At 31.3% G+C, this 24624-nt stretch overlaps 3 protein-coding genes and 1 long non-coding RNA gene across 6 annotated transcripts; 2 read left to right on the top strand and 2 right to left on the bottom strand.

Annotated features, from left to right (window-relative positions):
* Window positions 1-778: 778 nt before the first annotated feature.
* On the bottom strand, window positions 779-2268 carry LOC107359432 (uncharacterized). 2 transcript variants are annotated; one of them, XR_016199372.1, is made up of 3 exons: window positions 2050-2268; window positions 1309-1476; window positions 779-1228 (listed from the first exon to the last, which is right to left on the bottom strand). It is a non-coding gene; the product is annotated as an uncharacterized LOC107359432 (long non-coding RNA). The 2 variants fall into 2 exon arrangements; XR_001568086.3 differs by lacking the exon at window positions 2050-2268 and having other exon boundaries at window positions 1309-1517.
* A 1254-nt stretch (window positions 2269-3522) lies between these two features.
* On the top strand, window positions 3523-4601 carry LOC107360092 (uncharacterized). The gene is made up of 2 exons (XM_015926714.2): window positions 3523-3781; window positions 3978-4601. The coding sequence occupies exons 1-2, from the start codon at window positions 3601-3603 to the stop codon at window positions 4214-4216; spliced, it is 420 nt and encodes a 139-aa protein (XP_015782200.1). The 5' UTR covers window positions 3523-3600; the 3' UTR covers window positions 4217-4601.
* Window positions 4602-5966: 1365 nt separating this feature from the next.
* On the top strand, window positions 5967-20201 carry LOC107360082 (uncharacterized). Of its 2 annotated transcripts, XM_025160305.2 has the most exons (4): window positions 6270-6745; window positions 7203-7355; window positions 16620-16980; window positions 18604-20201. In XM_025160305.2, exons 2-4 carry the CDS (start codon window positions 7327-7329, stop codon window positions 19705-19707), a joined length of 1494 nt encoding a protein of 497 aa, XP_025016073.2. In that variant the 5' UTR covers window positions 6270-6745; window positions 7203-7326; the 3' UTR covers window positions 19708-20201. The 2 variants fall into 2 exon arrangements, with proteins under 2 accessions (XP_015782189.2, XP_025016073.2); XM_015926703.3 differs by lacking the exon at window positions 7203-7355 and having other exon boundaries at window positions 5967-6745.
* Window positions 20202-21572: 1371 nt separating this feature from the next.
* On the bottom strand, window positions 21573-23462 carry LOC107360062 (ATP-dependent RNA helicase DDX24). The gene has a single exon (XM_015926684.3). It carries the CDS (start codon window positions 23241-23243, stop codon window positions 21711-21713), a length of 1533 nt encoding a protein of 510 aa, XP_015782170.2. The 5' UTR covers window positions 23244-23462; the 3' UTR covers window positions 21573-21710.
* Window positions 23463-24624: the final 1162 nt, after the last annotated feature.

The following is a 24624-nucleotide window of genomic DNA, read 5'->3' as shown; positions in this document are numbered from 1 at the left end:
AAACAATGAAAATGAAGAGACTAATCTTAATCTTAAACTTTGACTCAGGTTAACACGCCATATCAATCGGCCAATCACAATGCAACAAAAAATTAATTTACAAGCGCTATGTTTGAACTGCTTTTTGTACATTAAATAATAAGTTAATCTGAACCTTTGCTTTGTTTTAATTTCGTTTATCTTATAACTGTAAACAACAACAATTAGATTATGAAAATGTTTTTGTATGCAAATAAAATGTCGATGAATGGTTAAATCATCAGTAACATCATCAAATAATCAGATTAACTTGATCACTGTTGGTGAAAAGAAAATATTATAATGGGATAAAATCAAGAGCGAGTTAATCCATCTGTTTAAATCTATTTCTTTCCTTAATAATTACAATAGTAAATAAGCTGATGAGGTTACATGATATTACTATTAAAAATGATTATTCCCATTATTATTACAACTATTAAGAGCTTGAAACGTAATGAAAAAGAAAGTAATTTATCATTAAATTGATCAACAAAAACAAAGAGCAAGTTAACCATGATCAGAAAGCCAAAGCCCAAGTTCATCAAAAAGGTAAAACAAAACAATCCAATTTCGCAGGTTAATTGTTACTCTGATTATATTAACTATAAAGATATGCCAAGAAACCGAAAATTGGTTAAAATCGAGCTACAATAGTCATGATGATCGTACCCAAGAAACATCAAAAGAAGCTTCAAATGAAGCAACAATCTCATTGAGATGATGGACAAAAATCCTTGAAAGAAATTCAAATATTAAATTATAATAGAAACGTGCAAAGGAAGATATAATTATGATTATAATATCAAGAAGTTGATTCACATTGTGACTGATTAATAACAAATTACCATCATGTGAATTCACATGCCGTATTTGCATGAAATACACTTGCTTTTTTCAATAAAAATCAACATTATTGAAGGTCATCGAGGGTCATTATATGTATCAAGGACAATGATTCGGTAACTGATCCAAGTTTGACAGTTTACACTTTGACCTAACTTGGTTGATGTATAATAACGCCAACAATCAAGAATCAAAGTTATGATTAAAGTTGACCAAACAAGCAACAGCAACCAGCAGCAACGTTAAGAGTAACACCAAACCAGCCAATCCAATCTTTCCAGTACAATTATGATTCTCAATTTGATTTTGTTTCTCGATTCTTATTATTTAGCCAATTTAGGTCAATTTAGAGAGGCGGACACACCTTTATAAAAACCAAAGTAATCAGTATTTAAAACTATTTTCTGTTATTATGAATAGATTTAAGCATAAATATGTACTTACATTGAAATGCGGCAACAAAAAGAAATATCATTTTTATAAGGAGTCAAGGTGATGGTCTGGATGAAGAGGGTAGCTCAATAGAGAGACATGTTATTCTGTAAAAGTTGAACTTGATTCCATCATGGCATTTGTTTGATTTAATTGTTGATTCAAATCAATTTAAATCAACTGTTGATCAAAGACACTTTGAGTTTTATTCAATTTGAAAAGTCGGTAACAGTTTCGTTTTACGGACAAAGGTGTGAACATTAAAACATATGATTTTTTGGTTAGGTAAGTTAGATCAAGGGGCTGTTGGTTGGTCGGTCAGGTTAGGTTAGGTTAGGTTAGGTTAGGTTAGGTTAGGTTAGGTTTGGTAAGGTTAGGGTGGGCTTAGGTTGGCCTGGGGCCTTAATTAGCTTCATTTAATTCAATTGTTCATAAAGAGCGCCCTTAAAAGACGTCTACCATTGGATGATTTTTAATGTTCACGCCTTTGTCCGTAAAACGAAACTGTTACCGAAAAGTCAATGTAAAACTGGTAACACATGTTGGTTTTATGTACTCTGGCCAAGCTTGTGGCTTCACTCACTTTCCTTGAATCAATCAATTTTACAAACATATTATCTAATTGTTACTTTACAAGACAATTAACTATCAACTTGTTTGACAGTTAAGATATTAATTGAGATGTCAATTGTAACAATTTAGGGTGTGTTGACCACTCAAACACAATGGTCTAACCATACTTGCTTTACTTACTTAATCTTACTGTCTCGTTTGATGGTCAAGAAGATTTATCATTATTTAACTATATGATCGCATTTTAAATTTAAATGCTTTTAATATTTAACATAACAATTAACTGAATGGAAGAGGAATCTTAAAAGTTGATTAAGATGATGATAAATTAATACACAAATGATTAAAAAGCAATTCAATGTGGATTTACAGTTGAAGTGAAGTAAAGGTTACCAAGGTTATAACCAAGACCAGATCTTAAAGATATTAAGTAAAGTATCAATAAGATACAAATAAAGTATCAATAAATTAACCAATTAATCAATTAACTGATTGATTTTGTGGTTATTAATTAACCATTTACAATCTTTAAGGTAAAACGATTAAACCATTAAACAAACTAAAAGTAAACCACTAAAAATTTAAACTCCTAATTAATGTTAATCAATTTGTAACAACACCAAAAACATAATAGATATTGGATAAAAAAACGGCAAAAAAATTGGCAAATGCAAGAGCGCTAAATTTGAGTGGGTTTTAAGACAACAAAATGATGTTAATATCATGTTTAGTTAATTGTGAGACAACCGTTAAGCAAATGGAGAAAAATATAAATCAATTTATCCTTGTAATAAGTTGACAATTAGTGAACAATTAAACCCTAAACTCTATGTTGTACAGTTAACATTGACCATCAAAGCAGCGTCACCCACAAAAACGTTTGCTGTTGTGTGAGTGTTTGCTAAAAAATGTAAGGCAAAGATTGCTGCATTCAAATTATGATCAACAATCAGTTAAAAAATCATGATAATCATCAAGCCCACACCCAATTAATCAAAGGAAGTTTAAGTATAACGTATTGAGATTAAAAATTGAAAGGCAAGAATGAGATGATTCGGAATGTTCAGGAATCCAATCCCACCCATGATTTGAATGTTTCTCTTCCTCTCTCATCATCAACATCTGACTTTTCAATATTCAAAGTGATTGGAAATTTTATTTTTTTCTGCTAATTTCCATCATGTTTATCTTTCTTTTTCATCAATCTCTTTCTTCCCTTCTCCTTCACCTTTCTCCATCTTCATCTTGATCCTCTTTCTTGCCAACTAAAAAAGCCTCTTTCTCCTTAATCACTCCTCCCGTTTCAACCATGAAAGGCTGAATGAAAGCAAAAAAGAAAATGCCTTTCTTTTTGTGTTCATTGCCTGAACTGAACAAAAGCGGGATAAAAATTTTGGTCCTTCAAGGCCGACCGATGACGATCATGATGATGATGGAGTGAGTTTTATTTTATTTTTTTTAAAATAAAGGGCGGGTAACATTCAACTAACCAGGTAGCCTGGCTTAATGGCTACTGAGGAGGATGATGATGAAAAGTGAGAGTGTAAATGTTGGTGAGTGAGAAGTGGTCAAGTTAAAATAGTGAGAGTGTCAAGAAACTGAGAGCCAAGTATATAAAGGAGAGTTTTTACAATTAAAAATTTGAATCATTCCTTGAGTTGCTCAAATAACAACAAATAATCAATTTTTACATTAAGCCCCTTAACACACACACAAACAAAACAAACAAAAATGAAATCTTTCATTGCTTTATTTGCCTTCATTGCCTGTGCCTCAGCCAGTGCCATCTACTCAGTCCCTGCCGTAGTACAAGCTCCAGTCTCAATCCCAACCGTTGTTAAAACCGGAATCACCCAACATGCCTTCAATGTTCCTGAATCACGATTCACCCGATCAGACTGGTCAACTCCAGGTTAGTTTATCTTCTTAACCCAAAAAAAAACAGTTTCCATCACCTCTGTTCATCATCTGTACTCATCTTGGCTCATCATTTTCCTTGGGATATATATTTATATACATGTTGATGTTGATCCTTTTTCACTCCCAGTGTTGCCCCTTCAAGTGTTGAATAGTCTGTTAATGTGTTTCTCTTGTTTTTATCTCTACAGGTGCAACCTACGCCATTCCCGCTGTTGCTCAATACACCGTAACCCGACCTGGATACACAACCTACCAAGAAGGTCCATCAATTGTCCGAAATGGATACGTTCAAACCTCAGTTCCAGTTGCAACCATCCACAAACACCAAACTGTTGCCGCTGTTCACGCTGCTCCACTTGTCGCTAAATACGCTGCTCCATACGCTTTCGCTGCCCCTGCCTATGCTCCATATGCTGCTGCCTGGTAAATCAACCTTATAATATAAACTACTCATCATCTCATCGCTCCTCTTTTCCCACTTTCACCTTCTCTCTCTCTTCCTTCTTCCTCTTCTTCTTCTTCCTCCTAAACCCTCTTGAAACATCTTTAATTGTCCAAGGCTCAACTCATGAGAGATACTTTTATTTTTTACTTTATTGATTAAAACTGTCTGATATACTGTAAGCACACGATGCTTATATCATGTACATGTTAATATCCCTGCCAATTAGTTAATTACCAATCAATTACACGAAAAGGAACATCAATTTGTCTTAATTTTGTTTCCTTTTTGCTTGTAATTTCACTCACAATTGCCACTCTCAGTTCAATGTAGTAAAACAATAAACAATAAATCAATTCCTCATTTCAAATTGCAACTTGTCATCAATTTTATCTCAACAAAATCGACTTAACCATTTTCACGTTTAAATCAATTCATAAATCAAAAGCATTTAAGTTTAACGATTTAATAAACACACAAAAAATGCATTTAAATCAGCCAATTCACATTTGATTAACATTAAATCTGGTAATCCTTAATGTTTCCAATTTCACTCAATTTCTGGGTTTGTTGGGTTTTCTTGCCAATCCAACTCTAATCAAACCTAATAAGGTTGATTAAAGGGAAAAAAATGAATCTAAATTAAAGTGAAAATTGAAACTTCTTCTTAATTGTTCAACATTTCTATCATCTATTCAGGGTTATTCATCAAATCAACTTAACCTTTCCAAATCGTTGTCCAATCATTAAGCTGAATGGCCTTAGGAAATTTACAATCAATTGTAAGATCGAAAAGTTTGAAAGATAAACAAAATTCAATTGTTTATTAACAATGAATTCCAGCAATTAAAAAGTCGACTAAAAGCAAATCAACTAATAGAGTGAAAATAATTGAAACAGTCAAATAATTAGTCCAACTCAGTACTAAGAAATCCCAAAATCAGTGAAAACCAGTTGAATGTTTTGCATGAAGCAAATGTTCAATCTTGTCATTTAATGACTTTATCATTAGTTACAATCAACAATATTCAGTCTCAATTATAGTTCCAAGCCTTAATCACACTCTTAATCAATCTTTATAAAGATGGATGAGTTTCAATTAGAGATTGAATTTCAATTGTAAACATTGAAAAATTTGAAGCAAACAGCAATTTAAATCTTGACTTTTCCAGAGACTAACCATGCAAATTGATCACTCAGCAATTCATCAATCAATACATTTATCATTGAAAACCCAAATCAAGAGAAATGGAAAAAACGAGAAAAAATGAAATAAAATTTTCCAAACCAGATTTCAACCTAAAAAATAGAAACCCAAAAATGTATTTATTTTTAGTCCATTTCTAGTTGAGATTCACTTTCATTAACTCTACTTTTTAACCTTTGAAGATGATTAATTACTTTGTGTAATTCATCATCTCTAAAATTAACTGTAATTTTTTAATGGTAACATTGGAAATTAACCAAAATGGAAAACTCGTGCATCTAGTTTACATAATTTAACATGATATTTAAAGATTTATCATTGGAATAAACATAATTCATATTGACAATGAAACCAGAAAATTTGGATAACTCAACAATTTTGACAATCCTAAACAAACTGATTGAAGCTTTTGATAACCTTTGAGTTGCTCAAAGCTCAACGACGACTCAATTCAGTAAACTCAGTTTTGACTCCCTGTCAAGTTTAATGGCTAATAATAGGGTTAAATAATATTAACACAACATTGTTTGATTCAATGATCAACTTGATCATCAATGCGTTGAAATTTTGTCAAAACAAAATCTTCTCTTAAATGTTCAATTCAAAGTAGTTCAAAGTTGAGGGAATACAAGGAAATTGAAGTCAAAGTCGGCGGTTTTTTTGCTCTCAATTGGTTCAGTGTTTAATCAACTCTAAATGATTGATAATTTAAGCTCAACAATTAACTCAAATAATCAACTCAATCATGGATTTAATTGTCCCTCTCTGGACTTGAGGGTTAACAGTGTCGCCATCCTTGGTACCATTGCAGCTACTAAAGTGGTAAACAAAAGTGACTTGCCATTTAGTGAATCATCTTTATCAACTGTTAATTGTAGTCAACTTTTATCTTCAGAATCTATTAATGAAACCTTGTTCAGTGATTTTAATGGTGATTTGGGTGAAGAGAGTCCAAATGAATCTGGTAACTTTGAATATGTTGATTTAACCCAGGTTAATGGTGTTTGTTTAATCTTCATCTTGCTTTATTCAATGGTTATCCTTTTCTCAATCTTGGGTAACATTATTGTTGCTTGTACGGTTATTTGTAACCGTAAAATGCAAACAGTTGTCAATTATTATATTGTTAATTTAGCTTTTTGTGATTTTTTAATTGGATTTTTTGTCGCCCCAATCAAACTAATTGAATTAACTGTTCCAGCCTCTTGGTCGATTCTTAATGATAATCTTTGTACAGCTTTAAATTATCTTCAAACCGTAATCGTCTTTACAAGTGTTTTAACATTGGTAGCCATTTGTTTTGAAAGGTAAGTCAACCAATACGTCCAAATGTTTCTTTTTAAAAGTATGAAAACCAAGAAATTCAGAATATTTTTCATGGAAAAAGCTGAGCTTTTCATCACCAAATGACCGATCTTCCTTTATTGCTAGAAAAATTGTGTTTTATGTCAATCAATGATTTACGAGGTGTTATACAGTTGCCCAGTTTTATAGCACAAGCTGAGCAACAGCTTATATCAAAAGTGCCATTTTTACGTTAAACTGTGAACCTGATGAAGCATAAATCATCCCAAACTTATATGACAACTGTTGATTGAACATGAATTTTTGTTTCATCTGGTATTTTTCATTGAAACCATTAACCTGGAAAATATAAGAAATCTCAAAAGGTTTCTTTCCATGATTTTCATCCCATAACTTTCAGTGAAAAACGTTAGTATTCATACATTGTTAATATTTATACATGAAATATTATTTTCTCAGGTTCATATTTTCCAGAAATGAATATCGTTCTCAAGATACACAATTTGATGCTAAAATGGTTTGCAAACTGATGTTTCTGTGAAATGATTATCCTTAAATTGGTTGGACAACATTGAGTTGAAAAATGAAAAATAATCAAAGTAAATTGCCATTGTAAGAATAGTTCCAGTTTCAGTCCAAACTCGTCTTGTGTTAGAGTCAACATTACATAATGATATGAGCATTTTTTCGAGATAATTTATTGATGAATTTTCAAGGTAAACTAGAGAATCATTATCATGAGCTTTGGGCTAAAATTTTTAAAAATGATCATTAATCGACATTTTTGATGAATTTTGCCTCTAACCAGTTTAATTAAACTACCCCTTTGACCGGGAGTGGAGCATCCATTTTCTGGTTTCACCAATGACGCCATTAAAATTGTAAAAATAAAGTCTCTGTTGAATTTCATGATTTAATATTTATATTGACAAGATTCACAATGAACATCTCAAGTATCGATGATAACCACTTGAAATTGAACTCAGTTATATAATAGTCTTATAACGTTTATTCAATCCCAATCCTCTTCTGATGTTTCAATCAAATCTAAAGTAACAATCTTCATCAACATTGTTTTGTAACCATTGTACTTGATCTTCATTTCACTCAATGTTAATATGATAACCTTTCAGTCTCTGTCTGGAAACAGTTGATTTATCAAGTTGTCACTTGGATAAACAACTTGACAATTAAATATTTTGTAATTATCCTTCTGATTAAGGTAACCTTTGCGATTCTTATCATTTCTTTTGCCTGACAAATACATTTATCATTCAACGTGAGTTGAAGGCAAAAAAGTCAGAAAAGTCTGAAAAATGGAATCAAAGTTCTGCTAAGATTTTCTCAGAATTTCTTTCGTTGCCAGGACAAAAAAAATTATCTTCACTTACATGATTCTGGATACATTTGAACAGGATAATTAAGATGAAATTAGTAAATAAATTGTTAATATTGGAGTGTAAAAAAAATTTAGATTCTAGATTTGATTTGATTTTCTCGTTATTTAAATGCAACTTTTTTTCATATCAATTAATATTGATACAAATTAATTGGATAACAGGTGAATTTAACCAGATTTAATTGATTGATTAAAAGGTTTGACTTTGATTCAGTTCATCGACAGTGTTGAAGATGCTTGAATCTGGTTACAAAGCCATTTACAGATTTGGGTTAACCTTCATCTTTTGACTTCATTATGATGAAAAGTTAATATTGTGAGAAATTTATACTCTTTAGGAATTATCTGATAATCATTATTTCCAAGAATAAATTTACTCAACTGTGAATGAATTGCATCCAAATGATAATGATATATGAAACAGTTTATTATCACTGGGAAGGTTTTTCACTTTATCACCTATCATTATCTCATCTTATTATTAACTTTTTGCTAATCATCAACTTTAACCGTCATTATCATTGTTGGTCCAACAATAATTCCTGGCCATTACCTTTGTTAATTTGGTCCAATCAAATTTATGTTAAAAATGAATTGATTCCGTCAGTTGATTGCTCCAAACTGTCCATTCCAATAACATTTTAAGTTACTTTATAAATCATGTAAATGATGGCTATTAGGTTAAATTTGGGCTGAAAACTGATCCGTCGTCATCAAAGGATCGTGTTTGAGTGAACGAGAATCAATTTAACCATAATTTTTCGAGTCAAGACTTTGTGGGTTTGTAGGAGCCTAAAGTTGAGTCCATTAGTGCCATCAAAAATTTCTCCGATCATCAGTTTTCGAGAAAATCGAGTTTAAAGTTGCAACTTCGATAGCCTTTTGTTCAATTAAGGAAACAGATTTTTACATGAAATTCACTTATTATGAGAAATAACATTTTCCGTTTCTGTGCAGTTGTGACCAAACTGAAACTTCTTATTCGTCAACATTTTTTTCAATTTATCAACAGTTCTCTTGATTTTGGTCATTGGCCGGAAAACGTTGAGCCTCAATATTTCAAGAATGAGTTTTTCAGAAACAAAAAAATATTATTTCTCAAAAATGACAAAGATTCTGGTCGCAAAATAACTAAAAAGGAGGAAAAATATTATTTGGAAAACATTATTTCAGAAATTGAAAACCATTCATGCAAACTTCATAATGAGAGTGCATTTAAAATCGAGAAAAAATATGATGTTAAAAGACAATTAATTCCGTTGAAATTCATTAGAAGATGTCCTATCAATCATTGAACATCTGAGTAGATCTGAGTTCTCTGCTGAGACGAACTTCAAGAAACATTGTAACTTTGTTCATTTAAAATGAAACAATCATTTTTTATCATTTACTTTCAAAGTAAAGTAAATAAAGACTGAAAACAAGCTTAAGGCCTTAAATCGACAAATACAGAACTTATAATGACATCGTTTTAAACTCATATTCATCATGATGGAAACACCATGTTCTGAGATCAAGCTCATTTCGTTCTATTACCAAAGAAAAGCTTTCATTTTGGCCAGTTTTTCCATGCTATTTATTACAGGCTCATTTGCACGACGATTTATTAGACTTGGGTTTTCACAGTCCTTTTATCATGTAGATTAGTCTGTGAGAAAAATATGAAACATTGAAAAGCGAATTAATCTGACTGTCAAAAAAACTTCAACTCAACATCAACTCTAAATCAACTATGAAACATTTTGCTTAGTTTTGCAATTGTTGAACAGTTTTCACCCAAAAAAACCAGATTATTATTGTCAACAATATTGTTGACTAATCTTACAATGGTACAAAAGTAAACAATAAATGACAGTTACCAGAAATATCATTTCAATATTGCTTACAATTTTGGGTTTCATTTGAAACATTATTGTAATTGTTAATCATCTTGATTGACAGTAAATTGTTTCACCATGAACATATTCAATTGAAGTACAGTAAACCTCAACAAGTACAATAATGAAATAAGATTAATCAAGCAATTTGAAAATAAATAAAAGGCTGTAACATTGTCATCTCGGGATCACAATATGATCAAGGATCTGATTAACATTCATAATCCAAGTTTTTAACCCAATCAGTGAATATCTTTATCAATATTTCTCACTCCTTTCAATCAGTCAAGACTTAAATAGATGTTACATGATCAAAGATTAAGGTAATTGACAAAATTGATTAAAGTACAGCAATGAAACCTAATCAAGTACATGAGTAGATGTTAATATATCCTTGTGTTTACTTGGTTTGATTAAATGATTACAATGGTTGCTGGTGACTGCAATAAAAGCAGCACAAGTCCAACATTGGGTAAGCCTGTGATCAGTATTGACAGTCAATAACATCAACTCTTTCATTAAACTGTTGTCAAATCAGTCAACCTGTTTATCATCAAAAAGGCCATCAAAGGATGGCAATAAGGAATGGATAATATCTGCAAGTTATGGATAATTATCAAAATTACAACTCAACATTATCCAAATGTTTACCCACAGTGAGAGCCTGAAACCTGCATTAAAAAACATTGACAGTTGATTTACCTTTATCACATTGTTAATTGGTCAAATACAGGTTGTTATTCAACAAATCCTATTGACAATCCAATGACTTGTAACTGACCAGTTGAGGTTAATAACCGTCTTCGTAGCAATCAACTCGAGTTATTGCTTTTGACTGCAGCCTCCATAAACGCCTAAGACTTTTGTGAAAACCTAAATCCAAAAGTCACATAAAAAATGATTAAATGCTTAAATATTTGATTATCCAAATGGTTTAATGTTGAAAGGTAAAATGATAAACCTGACTCAGTTTATGTTAATAATTAAAAAAACTGTAAAAGTAAAGGTTGAAGTGATTAAATTGCAAAGGTTAATCATATTTACTTTTGAGGCTTTCAGGTTTTTTGGTTCAACATACAACAGGGAGAATCTAATTACAGGATGTTTTACACTGGAATTAATTAAACAAGTATTAATTAAACTGCAAATTGATTCCTTTCATTTAACATTATATGAATTGTGATACTTAACTAATGTGCACTTAATATTTGTCACCAGAAACGATTACAATTTGGTTAATTAGATATTAAATATACTCTAATATACCGCGTGCATCTATGAACACGCGGAAATGGTTGTAAGTTGAAATATGAAAAACCATTGAAATTAATATTCATTTCTCTGTATTCATTTATTTTCATTCAAATTGAACTGAATTCAGTATTGAAAATTATTGACTTCAGTAGGAGTAGCTGCTCGTGTTGTTACAAGAAGAAACATGGTTTTTTCAGATTTTGTGTCATTCAGCATTTCCTGGTGAGTTTAGTCGAGTTACAATGTATCAAATTGAACACTGAAAACCGAGAACTTGAATAGCAATTGTTTTTGGGTAAAAATTTTAATAAATTGAAAAATGAATTCAAACTAATTGTGCTCCTTGACTTTTACTGTTCATGGATTGTTTTACTTCCTTAATTGTGTTGAGGAAGAGGAAGGGCTTTGAATAAATCTTTTGAAAACTCGAGGTAACTCGCCGAGAAATGCTGTAATGCAGTTGAACCCATTTTTGTGGGCAAATAACCTGTGGTTAAAAATTATGTTACAAAAAGTTCTTTGTGTTATAACTCGATTGTTTGCGATCATTAACTTCATTTTAATTTCTTGAGCTACCCTAAGCTCATAAGCTTCTCCTGACATGAAGCGTTCAAAATATTCAGAGTAATTTTCTTGAGCTTATTCTTGATTCCTAGGTACTTCGCGCATGAAATCCCTCAAAATGAACTTCGATTTTAAAGTGACTCTAATACGTTTTGATTGGTCCCAGTTCAGCAACTGCAGGTTGAGTCGATCCTCGAGCTGAAGAGTATCGAATCCAAACAACTAAATTAGGTCTCGATTTATTTGGATTTTTTGATGCCAGTCAGTTAGTTTAGGTTGTATCAGCTTTGATTCAACTGCCGTAGATTATGTCAGCTCTTAGAGGCTTTCGTCCGAGCTAGCTGAGACTTTGAAGATGAAAAAGTATTTGATTAAAGTATCGTCAAAATTGTCATCCTATTTGATCCGACAAATCTTGTTTTTATTAAACATAAATTATCTTGGAGCCAAATTAAATCATCTTTAATGACAGGTGAAAATATTGCTATTAGCTAATGCTAACAATGATAATAAATATTATGTTTACCTTTGCCTACTTATTGCTCTCTATGTTATTATATCTCTATGTTAATATTAGATTCAACAGTTATTAACCTTTTCTTTATTTATTTTTACAATTTTAAGATTGTACTTTTTCAAGTGATTGTGATTGAATAACATGTAACGATTGAATTGTCATCATTCATCTTCAACATTGCCATCCTCAAACTATTGATACTGTTTAAAAATTAATTTGAAAGCTCGTGTAAGATGTTATTAAATAGCTTCACCTGTTTGTCTGCCTTAAGGGTCTCAACCATTTGTCAATCCTTCACATTTGTCTAACCTTTACTGACAAAATTATACTTTAATAACATTTGCTGTTCATTTAAGATACACTTTAACCCAATATTAAATATCTCGATACATCAATGGTGTAAGTGTTTCACCGGGAATAAGAGATCGCACAGAACTCAGCAATAAAGATATACTTTGAGAAGAGAGGAAACACCAGAGGGAAAGATGATTACCCGAAACAGTTAATTTAGTTTTAATAGTAAACTTAATTTATCATGAATATGTCTTATACAAACCAAGAATTAATTACGAAGAGAAACGATGAAGACTTGAATTGGAGTTGTTCAACAATAACATTTTACATTGAGAGGTTGAGTTCATCTTACATCTTGACTGGAAAAGTTCATGAAATAAACAAAAAACAATTTCATCTTGAATCTCCAAAAATTACTTGAAATGTTTCAAACTTATAACGTCATTGAATCCATCGATTGGTTTTGTTTAAACTAGCAACATGTTTAACCTGAAATGATTGAAAACGTGAAAGGTTCAAATTAATTCTGGTAATGTGATTATGTTTGTATTTGAAATGTTTTGACTTCCTTTTTGAATATTTACTATCATGATTTAAAAAAACATGATAGATTTACTATTATAATACAATTGACTGATTCATTCAGATGTTGATCAACGTTTCCTTGTACACTCGTTACACAGCTATTAGCATCTAACATGACAACTTGCTTAACTTTCAATTTCAATCAAACTTCAATCTAGATGCAATCATTTACAATAATTTACCAATTTTCACATGAAATATTTACGTCAATTTATTTTCTGCTGAACAAACATGAGTGTTGAAAATCAATTGAATTGTCATTAATCCTGAACACAAAAAAAAGCCTTATTGTAACAACTATTGCTGACTTGAAAAATAACATCTCAAAGGAAGGACAAAATGTTGAACGATATTCAATTACAATTTTTTAGTTAAAATGTTACATTACATATTAAATTACCATAATTAACATTTCAACTCTTTAACCTTGTTGCCAGTTTAACCCATTTTACCAATAATCACCGGTAAATAGTGATTAATAACATTTCCCTGAATCCAATAAAAAGGCTTGAGTTATTTCAAGACTATTTTTAAACAGTTTTAATGGCAGAGAAGACATTTTTCATTGTAATCTTTCATCTATTCATCTCGGCCTAATGTTTCAAGAGTTGATTTCAATTGCTCAGTAAATGTAATAAAAAAATAATAAATTCAAAATGTATACAACATTTGATGTTACATATTAGATTATAATAAAGCAGAGCTTGTATTTTATTCAAAACATCGCTCAATGTGTAGGCGATCCTTTTTTTATTATCAACATTTCATTGAATTTATCGTTGATTTCATTATTTAGTTGAATGAAATTTGAGATGAATTTCCGGCTAAATTCTGGTGATTAGACAAAGGCTTAAGACATTATATCTGGTCAAAATTGGGTTCAAATTCTGGTTTGTTTTATTGCGAGTAAACAATCGTCTTTTGTTGCTGTAAGTGTTAACCATTTCACTTGTGATTTACCGATGATTAATGGCTATCATTGAAACACTGTTTAGTGAATTAACTTTCAAGATGATTACAATTGTTAACAAAAGTAAAGTTATTGTGATTAAAGTGATAATTTACGGTTGGAAGGGTTTTGATCAAGAAAATGGGTTTCGTTTTTAACCCAAAAAAAGGCCTTTTCACAGTCAATATTTTACCATTTTGTGATTACTTTAATGATGACAAACCAAATTGATTGCATCTTTTACCCTTTGTAGAGCTAATCATTTGGTTTGGCTTATTAACGGCAATTTACAATTTAGATTTCAATCTTTTTTTGATCAACTTTCAACCTTCACCTTGGACTAAATTGAAAGATTGTTAGATTAATTGTTGCCTGCCAACATGAGATTAAGGTTAATTAACAATGATCACTGTGAACGTTGTCATAATGGTTAAACTGTAAATAATTATAATTGCCTTCTCATAATCGCGAATGTCAACTGTTAACTATTAAATGAAACACTGTTAATCAATTGGACAATCAAAGTTTATTGTTAATAACCTTTATGAATGTTTCTATTTTTTCATTAGAGCTGTAACTCAATTTACTGATTACCATCTTTAATGATATTCAATTCATATTATATTATTAGTTTCAATCATTTACAATAATAACAGTAACTATAAATAATTGCACTTTTTTCAATTCCATCTCATTTTGTCCAACAAATTGTAATTTACTATTAATGTTGCCATTACAATTATTGTTAACCATTCTTACAATTCAACTTATGAGACCCAAACTCAATTTATCTTATGGCCTTTCAATTTCAGTCAAACAAGTGACATAAATTTACTTTTAATTCCGATGGATTTTTAATCAACTTGTAAATTGTCATTCAATAACACATCAAATAAATCCATCTATTCACCAGTCATGACTCAAGTAACCTTCTTTGGATAAAAAGTCGACTGATAATGGATGAAGAGCTGGACTTTATTTTGCCAGTAAAATATTGAAAACGAAAAATCGATTTTAAAAATTTATCGAAAGTTATCTTGATTTTTGAGGATTATCTTGAAACTCTGAGTCTTGACATTTCCAGGATGATAGCACTTACAATATAATAATACAACAACTATTTTTGTATGAATGGTCTTTTATTGTAACACATTAGTCTTTTGATATGACTTGGTCTTAAGAAATTAGTTTGATGAAAATATACAAAATTGGTGTGGAAAAGCAATAAAGTTTGAAGTTTGAACACGATTTTATTAAAAAGACTGAAAATATTCACTAGAAATGGACTTCCTTTTTATGGTTCTTTGAACCGAACCAACACTTGACTCGAAAGTCGATTTTGCATCAACTCCTTAACTTGAAATGTAATGAAAAATTGAGAACTCAAAACACAAATGTCAGTCAAACTCGTGAAAATGTAACAAAAACAAACTAAGAATGGATAGAATGTATTCCCATTTACTCGTAACAATAACTCTTTAGACTCGAAATAATTCTTGACAAAAGTTGATTAAAAAATCTAATTTTCCGATTAAGAAACGTTTCTGTAAACATTCAATTTTACACTGAAATGCAATTAAAATAGTCTAGTTTTCAATCATCTGAAAAAGTAACAATCGCTTTATGTTCGCTTCATTATTCTGAACAAGTTGAACAATTAATCATGGAATCCTTGATTGATTTTCTCGTCTGTTCACATCATTTTCGAGTTGAATTGAAAATCCATTGAAACCTAATGTGAAAAGTTTACCAAAAAGTATCCATAAAGTGTTTCAATTTCAGTCTGACAAGCTGTTCCTTCAGATGTATCAATTGTTTCCAAAAATATGATGAATTATCTTGCAATGATGTTTGATGGGCGAAATGATCGAAAATTAATAAACATTTTGTTGTCTTAAGATTTGCTTTTCTTGCAATTTCCCTGGTTTGACCATATTGATGTGAACAATGTTCAAGTCTATCATGCAGAATTAATCAATAAATTGATTGCCGTTGGTGATCATGAATTATTCCTGAATCACTTTTTTATCAAACAATTTTTCCAAGACTTGGAAAAGCATAATCTTAACCAACAAAAGTACAATTTTCACAAATGTATTTCATACTCAAATAGATTTATGATAAAATCTAATCCAAAACAATGAATACTAATTTAGTTATTTGACGTAAAAAGTTCATGAAAGATCATTGATATCGACATTTCAAATCTTCGCCAAGTGCGACCAAAGAAAATTTAAATTACAAGAAAAAGTCATTTTTCCATCATTTTTCAAGTCATTTTCATTTGCTATTCAACATTGACATCTCAATGGTTCCAAATATTGTTATATTTAGACTTGGATCGATCGGTTCATTCAACATTTGAAGCTTGGTTTTTATCATGGTTTTGCTAATTCTTGAAGTAATCAACTGAAATTGAATTAATTGTTCTTTGCAGATATTTTGCTGTTGTTCATCCGTTGCGATCTCGTGTTCATCAATCTAAATCACGGACCATCAAGATACTTCATGGAGTTTGGTACATTCCGTTGGTTGCTGCCGGTCCATTTTTAATGCCATCAAAAGCTTATCCAAACAGGTTAACCTCACCTTTAGGAACCATAGAAAGGTTAACCTGTTTTGTCAATTTTTCACCTGCCTTTAGAGCCAAATATTATACCTGTTTATTCATCTTTTTTTACTTAATACCATTGCTGTTTATTGGATGGACATGTTTCCAGATTGCAAGGTGTTTGATCAAGCAAACGATACTTCAACGTGAAGGTTTACTCCGTCGTCAAGAAGTTAACCGACGCAAGGTAATTCACATTAATAGTTATTACCAAGAATGGATTAAACAAAGTCAACATTTTATTCAATACTAAACATTGCATTGGTTTGGGTTCACTTGTAATTACATTTAAATCCTTATGGAAACTCACCATTATTCATATTTGATTACCATTCTGGTTAAATGTCATTAACTGGTTAAACAGTTACAGTTGGCTTTGAATTACCCATTTGTTTGACCTGCCATAGGAAACTGGTTAGATTGTTTCAAATCTTGTGATTTATTGCTTTTCTGGTTCTCCTTGTATTGGGTTTCATTTCATTATTTTGATATTTATCAAAGCTTGGAAATGTATTCTTCTACCTTTGGTGTCTCAATTGTCGCTTGATCATATTTGTCTTAGTTTATCTTGATTATCTTAATAATAATCAGATGAATTAGATTTAAGTTGGAGTTTAAAGCTGCCTTTTTACAGCCCCATAAACCTGATGTCAGTTTAGTCTATTTTTCAATTGTATCTCGATGGTTATCTTGATTTTTATTAATTCAACATGAAATTATCAAGTCACCCAGTAACTGGAGGCAAACCTTAGACTATAGACATTACAGAGGAAAACTGTCAGAATTTTAGTTCTCTGAGTAAGAAAAATTATCCCTATCTGATTAACTTAAATGATCTAGAAAAATTTCATTTTAAATTGATCAATTTTTCATTTTACAGATTTAAACTGGTTTTAATAGATTTAACAAAAAGCATCAGAGATAATTTAAAGTCTAGCATGTCTATCAATCGTTTACTTTGATCCTCAACCTGCCATTGGAACTTTTTACCTCCTCGGTTGATCAGATAATGATTAAGGTTTACCTGGGAATCAAACCAGCTTTTTGCCATCAGATGTTACCAGAAAAAAAGACATAAATAGACTCAATTTAGATCCAGTTTGGATACACAAATCTTTAATCATTTCAACTAATTTATCACTCGACTCTTGATCATTTTAAAGGTTTTCATCAAAACAAGATTTCAAATGATTTCAAATGATTTTAATTTTGATAATAAATGTTTTGATTTACTATTTTTACCAGAAATCCATTTTGATATTTCCCCTGTCTATTGACTAGACTCTAGACTTTTTAACCAGAACCTTTAACATTACTTTCAATCTTTTTTTTCATTTTACAGAATCATTTGTCTGATCTAACCTTATAATCATTGCTAGACAATTTGAACCAAATTTACCTGCTAATTGATTCCTAAATTGGTTCAATATTTTTCTGTATTGACCATGAAAATTTCAACCTAATCAATCAACTATCACTTTCCTTAAATTTGGATAAGTTCACATAATATGGTGAACTAAATTATTAAGCGTATAACCAATTCACCTAAAAGTTGGATTCAATCAATCAATCTGAATAGTTGAGATTACTTCAAGATTAGCTTTCGATGACATTTGAACAATAAAGTATTTACAACCCTTTATGGGTTCAAATCCACCCAAAACCATTTGAATAGGCATGAAAATTGTATCAATTGTAAAATGTGATACAAGTTGAAGTTGTTTAAATTGTCCATATCAATTGCAAATGGCTTAAAAGATTGTAACTAAACTAATTGTGTTTACCTTTTTGTTTGTTCACTATTATTTAGGTTGCCAAAATGATTCTGGTTGTGGTTTTTGCTTTCACCATATCTTGGACACCTTATTTTCTGGTTTCAATTGTAACCCAATACCAAGAGGTTAATTTTATGACCAAACATAACTACTTTTTTACCATGTTATGTATTAACTTATTTGCTTTCCTCAATTCATCAATCAATCCATTAATTTACGTGTTAATGTCAACAAGGTTTCGTCTTGGATTTACAAATATATTGCGTTTAATGCTCTGCATTTCATCTCATGAGGAGCTTGAAGATTCTGACAGGATTGTTTCTGGAGATCAACATCACAATCATAATAACCTGCATGGACAAGCAAACAATTCACAGCAAAGCACCAATCAAAGTCAACAATTGACACGAAAAAATGAAAATGATGATCCCTCTAAGGTTAAATCATTAACTCACATGGCTAAATATAGACATCGTTTAGTTATGTTTATTTGTGGTCAAGTTAGTCATTTATCAACTGATTCTGGTCACAGTGAGTCAAGTCCACCAGTTTCTGGTTGTTTGCCTGATAAACCAACGGAAAAGCTTGACAAGACTGATCCAGGGAAAAGGTCGGATGAGATGAAGATTGAATCAAAAGCCGAGTCTCTGCTCATTAATGGTTCAAATTTAACCTCAAATGTCCCACAAGTTAACAACTGTTTACCATCAATTACAGTTTCAACCCATTTACAACAACCCAATGTTACTTCATTGGGTTTATCACCCAACTCTGTTGCATCTTCATTCATTCCCCATCTCATTCAGTCTGACTGTACTGAAGGATCTGGTGAAACCCAAGGAATCACTCTAAATGACTCTAGATTCAGTAAAAGACGTTATAGTGATAATTTTCTGTTTGCAATTAAATTTGATAACAATCCATTGAATGAAAGTGAGACTGGAAACAATGACAATAAGTTAATTAATAATCCATTGGATAAAGAGCATTCGCTGGCTTCAAACAAATTATCAACCCAAATCTGTCTCAATGTCGATGATTCTCCCAACAATAACCTTAATAATGATTACCAATCTGGCCAAATTAATTACAATCGATCCAAATCAGAGCCTCACTTTATAACATCAACCCAACTTTAACCTAACCATTAAACCTGATCGCATTGCAAGCACAATGGATTGGCTCTTTTTTTTGTATTTCAAATCATCTTGTGCATCTAATCAACTGGATCACATTAATTTATACATTAAATTATAATTGATATTTCATTATAAAAAGCTTATTATCTAGTCAAATTTTATGTAATTTCAATTGTACCAAAACTGTTATACGAACCAAAATATGTTATTATTTGCTTTGCACAATTTAGTTTTTTGTAATGCTCAAAGCTCCTTGACTGTTGAACAATAATTGCCTTTAATTTGGATCACATTTAATTTAATCAATCGATTAGTTTTATAAATACAACGATATATTAATCTGTAATCCAAATTACACTGTTTTGTTGCCATTATTTTTGCTTCTCATCATATTTGGCCTTTGTTTTGAACACGCCGAGCGTAATTGTATCATTGATACTGTCATAATAATATTAATAAATAACTGAGATGATTAGCAGCTCAAAGAACTGGAATTACTTGATTGAACATTTATTTGGTGATTTATGGGTTGATGAAGGAAAGGCAGGAAGAAGCTCAAGAAAAATGGTTTCCTATGATAATGAGAAATCAACAGAACAGCAAATTTTCTTGATTTTTAAAATTAACAATCAAATGGATGATTTAATGGCTTAGGAGTGAAAAAATAGATGCTTTTGGCTTGTATCATAAACATTACTGTGATTGGTAAAATTACAGCTACCAGGATATAAATATAGCTGAAGTTATACAAGATGATTCTGTTCATCTATTGATCTTTCATCTTCGTTGATGGTGATGATGGATTTCAATTGTTTCATATTAACTGCGCTTTCTCTCACCAATCAACTCTTTAATGGTAAAATAAGATTATATCAACATCATCATCTAATCTCTATTTGATTCACACAATTTCTTTCAATTCACTTGAACATTTTTTTCACACTTTTTTCATGGGTTTTTCTAGCATTTTGTAGGCCTGACTTGAAATATCTAGAAACAATTTTCTCTGAAATGTCATTACATTGTAACTTTTATTTGTCATCAATAAACTCATCTATAACCATTAGGATATAAAATTATTGGTCAACTTGACTTTTCAAGCTATTAAATGGATTTGACATTTGTTTGGTGTCTTTAACAAGTCTTTAATTGTTTATTTGACATCCAAAAGGCACTCTAACAATACATGTGTTGTGCTTTTGATCAATGGTTATTTAGTGATTAATTTGATCCAGATTATTTTCCTTGAAAGGCTGTTCTTGGGGCTCCTTGACTTTAGCTTGATACTTCAGATTGGTCAATCGAGATTTTGGTTAACTAAGTTATTATGGTTTTAATCGTTCATCTTAATTTCCTTCTTTGTTCACAGCAAGTCAGAAAAATATCTTGATTCTGTTACATTTGGGTTGAAGCATCACCTGATAACTCACTGGTTTCAGTTAATCAGATGTAGAGATCGATATAAACAAAAGCTGGATTTACTCTCTTCAATTGCATCTTGATCGATGATTTAACCAATCAAATAGACAGAGAGTTGGATTAACGTCGAGATGTTGATTGTTTTGGTTGCCAATGCACTTTATATCAATAGGATTTTTTGTTGTTGTTCAGTCCATCATGTCAATGACAAGAATCTCGAGAGACTTTATGAAGAAAGCTTTTAATTTACTTTGCTATCGTTTGAAGAGTTAAGCTATTAGTATTTACAAAGAGTAGGAGTCATCTGATGATTGAAAAAATTGAATTTGTCTCAACGAAATGTTTCCAAAGATTTATCTGTGTAAGCATGTCCATTTTAGTCAATGTTTTGACTTTAGCTACGACTTATACAAAGGTACCATTTCAAATGAACATGAAATCGCTTGTTTTACAAAAAAACGTTTTTATTTACACATTTCCAAAACAGTAGTCAGTTTAAATAGATTCACAAAGTCATTTCTGTAAGGTCTTAAATAACTTCAAAATACAATTGAGCGCAATCTATTTGGCTTTAAAAATCCCGACTAAAAAATTTGCCTTTTCAGTAAATGTTTCAATTGGTTCTGTAAATTTTTTATCTTTTTCCCCTCTTTTGGTGCATTTTCGTCCTTCAAAAATAGATCATCACGATCTTCAAGATCAATTTCACACTTTTTTGCCATTTCACGGAAAAAATCATCACTTGATTTTGTTTTCTTTTGCCTATGAGTCAGAACATCTAATTGTTTGGCAACTCCTACACGTTCTCGTAATTTGTTGAGCTTTACTTCGTCCACAGGAAAAGTATCCAAATCCTTAGAGTCATTGATGGCGACGCATAATTTGTTATACATATAACTTTCTTTGGGTTCACAAAGAAGAAGAGATATTCCTTTATTGGACATTCGGGCAGTACGACCACTACGATGAATATACAATTCTGCAGTTCTCGGTACTTGATAATGGATAACATGGTCAACGTATGATATATCTAATCCACGAGCAGCAACATCACTAGCGAGTAAAACACTTTGTGGATTAGTACTGAATCTTTCTAAATTAGAAAGTCGTCGTTTTTGCTCCATAGCTGCATGCAAAGGAATGGGTTTAATCTGAAGGAGAGTTAATAGGTTCTGAAGTCGACGTAAACAATCTTTACTATTACAAAAAATAATCGATCTACCAGGATTCGCCAATAGAAAGTAATATAAATAAAGATCTTTTTCATCTTTTAAACATTCGATTTTGAAAATTGACAATTGCTCACGACTAGGAGTTCCCACACCACCTGCAGTTAAATCGACGATGATCTTCTCATTCTTCATTCCTATTATTCGATTAAGATGCCGTAACTTTTGACGAAGGTTAGGTTGTTTCATATTTTTGATCAGTTTAGGTCCTTTATGAATAAATGTTAATGTGGCAGAGAGAAGAAACACCTGTCGACTGATTTTAGCTCCTCGTTCCTTGATCAGGTTAAGAACGTTGGTCAACTCTGAAAAGTATCCTTTTTCAGTCATACGATCAGCTTCATCAATAACTAAAAAACGAATATGAGCAATCGATTTATGAGAAACATGAGGAATGTCCATTTCATCAATTATCTCCCAAAGTCTTCCAGGTGTTGCAACAAGTATATCAGGCTGGCCTTTAGAAAGAATTCTTTCCTGTCGTTGCGTTGATAAACCACCAAATACAACAGCAATCTTCACTGTGGTATACTTAGCTGCTCTATCAAGATGAGTTTTGATCTGTTGAGCCAGCTCTCTAGTTGGTGTAATAACCAGACCTCTTAATTTGCTATTACCAAAACGCTCTTTTCTTTCTTGAATCTTTTGTATTAAAGGAATACCGAAGGCAAGTGTTTTTCCACTACCAGTAGGAGCAGCGCCCAGCACATCATAAGTACCTGTTAAAGCTGACTTGAGGATCCCTTTTTGAATATCTGTCGGTTCATCGAGACCATGTTCTTTGAGCGCTTGAATTATATTTTCATCCACACCCAATGATTCCCAGGTACTCTCATTATCCTCAACAGCAGTTGTTAGAGACATATCATCATCTACTTGTTTTCCCATTATGAACGGCTAAATAAAGGAATGAAAATTGGTCAGTCAACTTGTAAAACGATGTACAGAGAAACTCTGATAATATTAATAAGAACTCTCTAGAAACTTCTAGAAAGGTGAACTGCTATCATGAAATATCAATGCTCGGTTAAGAGCAGGGGAAATTAAAGATGTTAAAAGATGTATTCAAAAATTAGAGCTGAACAATGTTTAACTATAATAACTTAAAGATCACAATGTTTTCACAAGACACATGTTTTTCTGTTTTTCAAAATTATTATCACCATGTGACTGGCAAAAGGAGCGCCAAATTGAAAGCGCGAAATAGATGACGACATTTTAAAAATAATTTATTTTATTGAAATCTCAGAATATTTATTGATATTTATATAGAAAAATTGCAAAAATAGTTGGAAAAATTTTTTTGAATTGGTAACATGTTTTTAACAATAAAGACTGGAAAGAAAAATAATGGGGAAAGGAGAATCTGATGAAATGTTGACAGTTGAAAATCACTGAAACGAGTACTCTCTGGTGATATCGGGCTCAGATCGGATGGACAATTCAAAATTGCAGATCTTTTCCATTTGTTCATTGTGAAACTCAATAAACTTTGCCAGATCCTTATTTTTCTTCAAAGCTTTATCCCAAAGGTTGACCGGTTTAAGGGGTTTCCTATTGGTAACTTTTTTTGGCTTCTTTTTGATGCATCTTGATCGACGAGAAATAGTTGGTGTTGATTCATGCCTTGGTGGGGTCATATCAGAAACAATGGAAGGAACATCATCCCACAATGAAGTTTCCATCATGATTGAATTTTCATCGGTTGAACTTTCGTTGAAAGACATTTTCACATAAATTAGACAAACAATCAAACACAAGCAAGTAAAATGGCGGCAAACACTAAAATGATGAAATTTATAAGACGAGCAACAAAATTCAAAACAAGCAAATGTTTAGCGCATGTCAATGGAAACTTTTCCAGAAAGGGTTTGGGTTGTTGCCCAGTCAACCCAAGTCTTAACGTATGCAAACTTAAGACTCTCTAGTTTGACCGAATGATAAACATTTGCCTCTTTATGTTTTTAATACGCAATAATTTTCATTTAAAAACAATTATCAATGTCTGCTTCAACAAAAATTGATTAAAGAAACGAAACTGGGTTAAGAACTATGTTGCTACTAGAATTTAATTTAATGAATTTTATTAAACACTAGATATAAGCAAAATTTATCCCTTTCCTTCTAGGTTCATGTTTAAGCCTGGATCGACTGACAAGCTTGTGAGTGGCCTCTGTTCGCGACTATTAGAGAGTTTCTAGATCATGTAATGTAATCTGCCGGATTGTTTACAACTTTTGTCTTATTCCCGAATGAATTGAGTCAATAT

Source organism: Tetranychus urticae, chromosome 3 (assembly GCF_039701765.1).
Source record: "Tetranychus urticae isolate SD_2017Ah chromosome 3, NJAU_TeUrti_SD_1.0, whole genome shotgun sequence".
Classification (NCBI taxonomy): domain Eukaryota; kingdom Metazoa; phylum Arthropoda; class Arachnida; order Trombidiformes; family Tetranychidae; genus Tetranychus; species Tetranychus urticae.
The sequence above is the reverse complement of the archived record's forward strand: the minus strand, read 5'-3'. Positions and strand labels throughout refer to the sequence as shown.

Bases quoted from the DNA above. Each gene is read 5' to 3' on its own strand.
- LOC107360092 (XM_015926714.2), top strand. From the start codon at position 3,601: ATGAAATCTTTCATTGCTTTATTTGCCTTCATTGCCTGTGCCTCAGCC. The intron at 3,782-3,977 runs GTTAGTTTATCT...TTATCTCTACAG, and splicing joins ATCAGACTGGTCAACTCCAG to GTGCAACCTACGCCATTCCC.
- LOC107360082 (XM_015926703.3), top strand. From the start codon at position 6,135: ATGATTGATAATTTAAGCTCAACAATTAACTCAAATAATCAACTCAAT. The intron at 6,746-16,619 runs GTAAGTCAACCA...TGTTCTTTGCAG, and splicing joins GTAGCCATTTGTTTTGAAAG to ATATTTTGCTGTTGTTCATC. The intron at 16,981-18,603 runs GTAATTCACATT...ACTATTATTTAG, and splicing joins AAGAAGTTAACCGACGCAAG to GTTGCCAAAATGATTCTGGT.
- LOC107360062 (XM_015926684.3), bottom strand. From the start codon at position 23,243: ATGGGAAAACAAGTAGATGATGATATGTCTCTAACAACTGCTGTTGAG.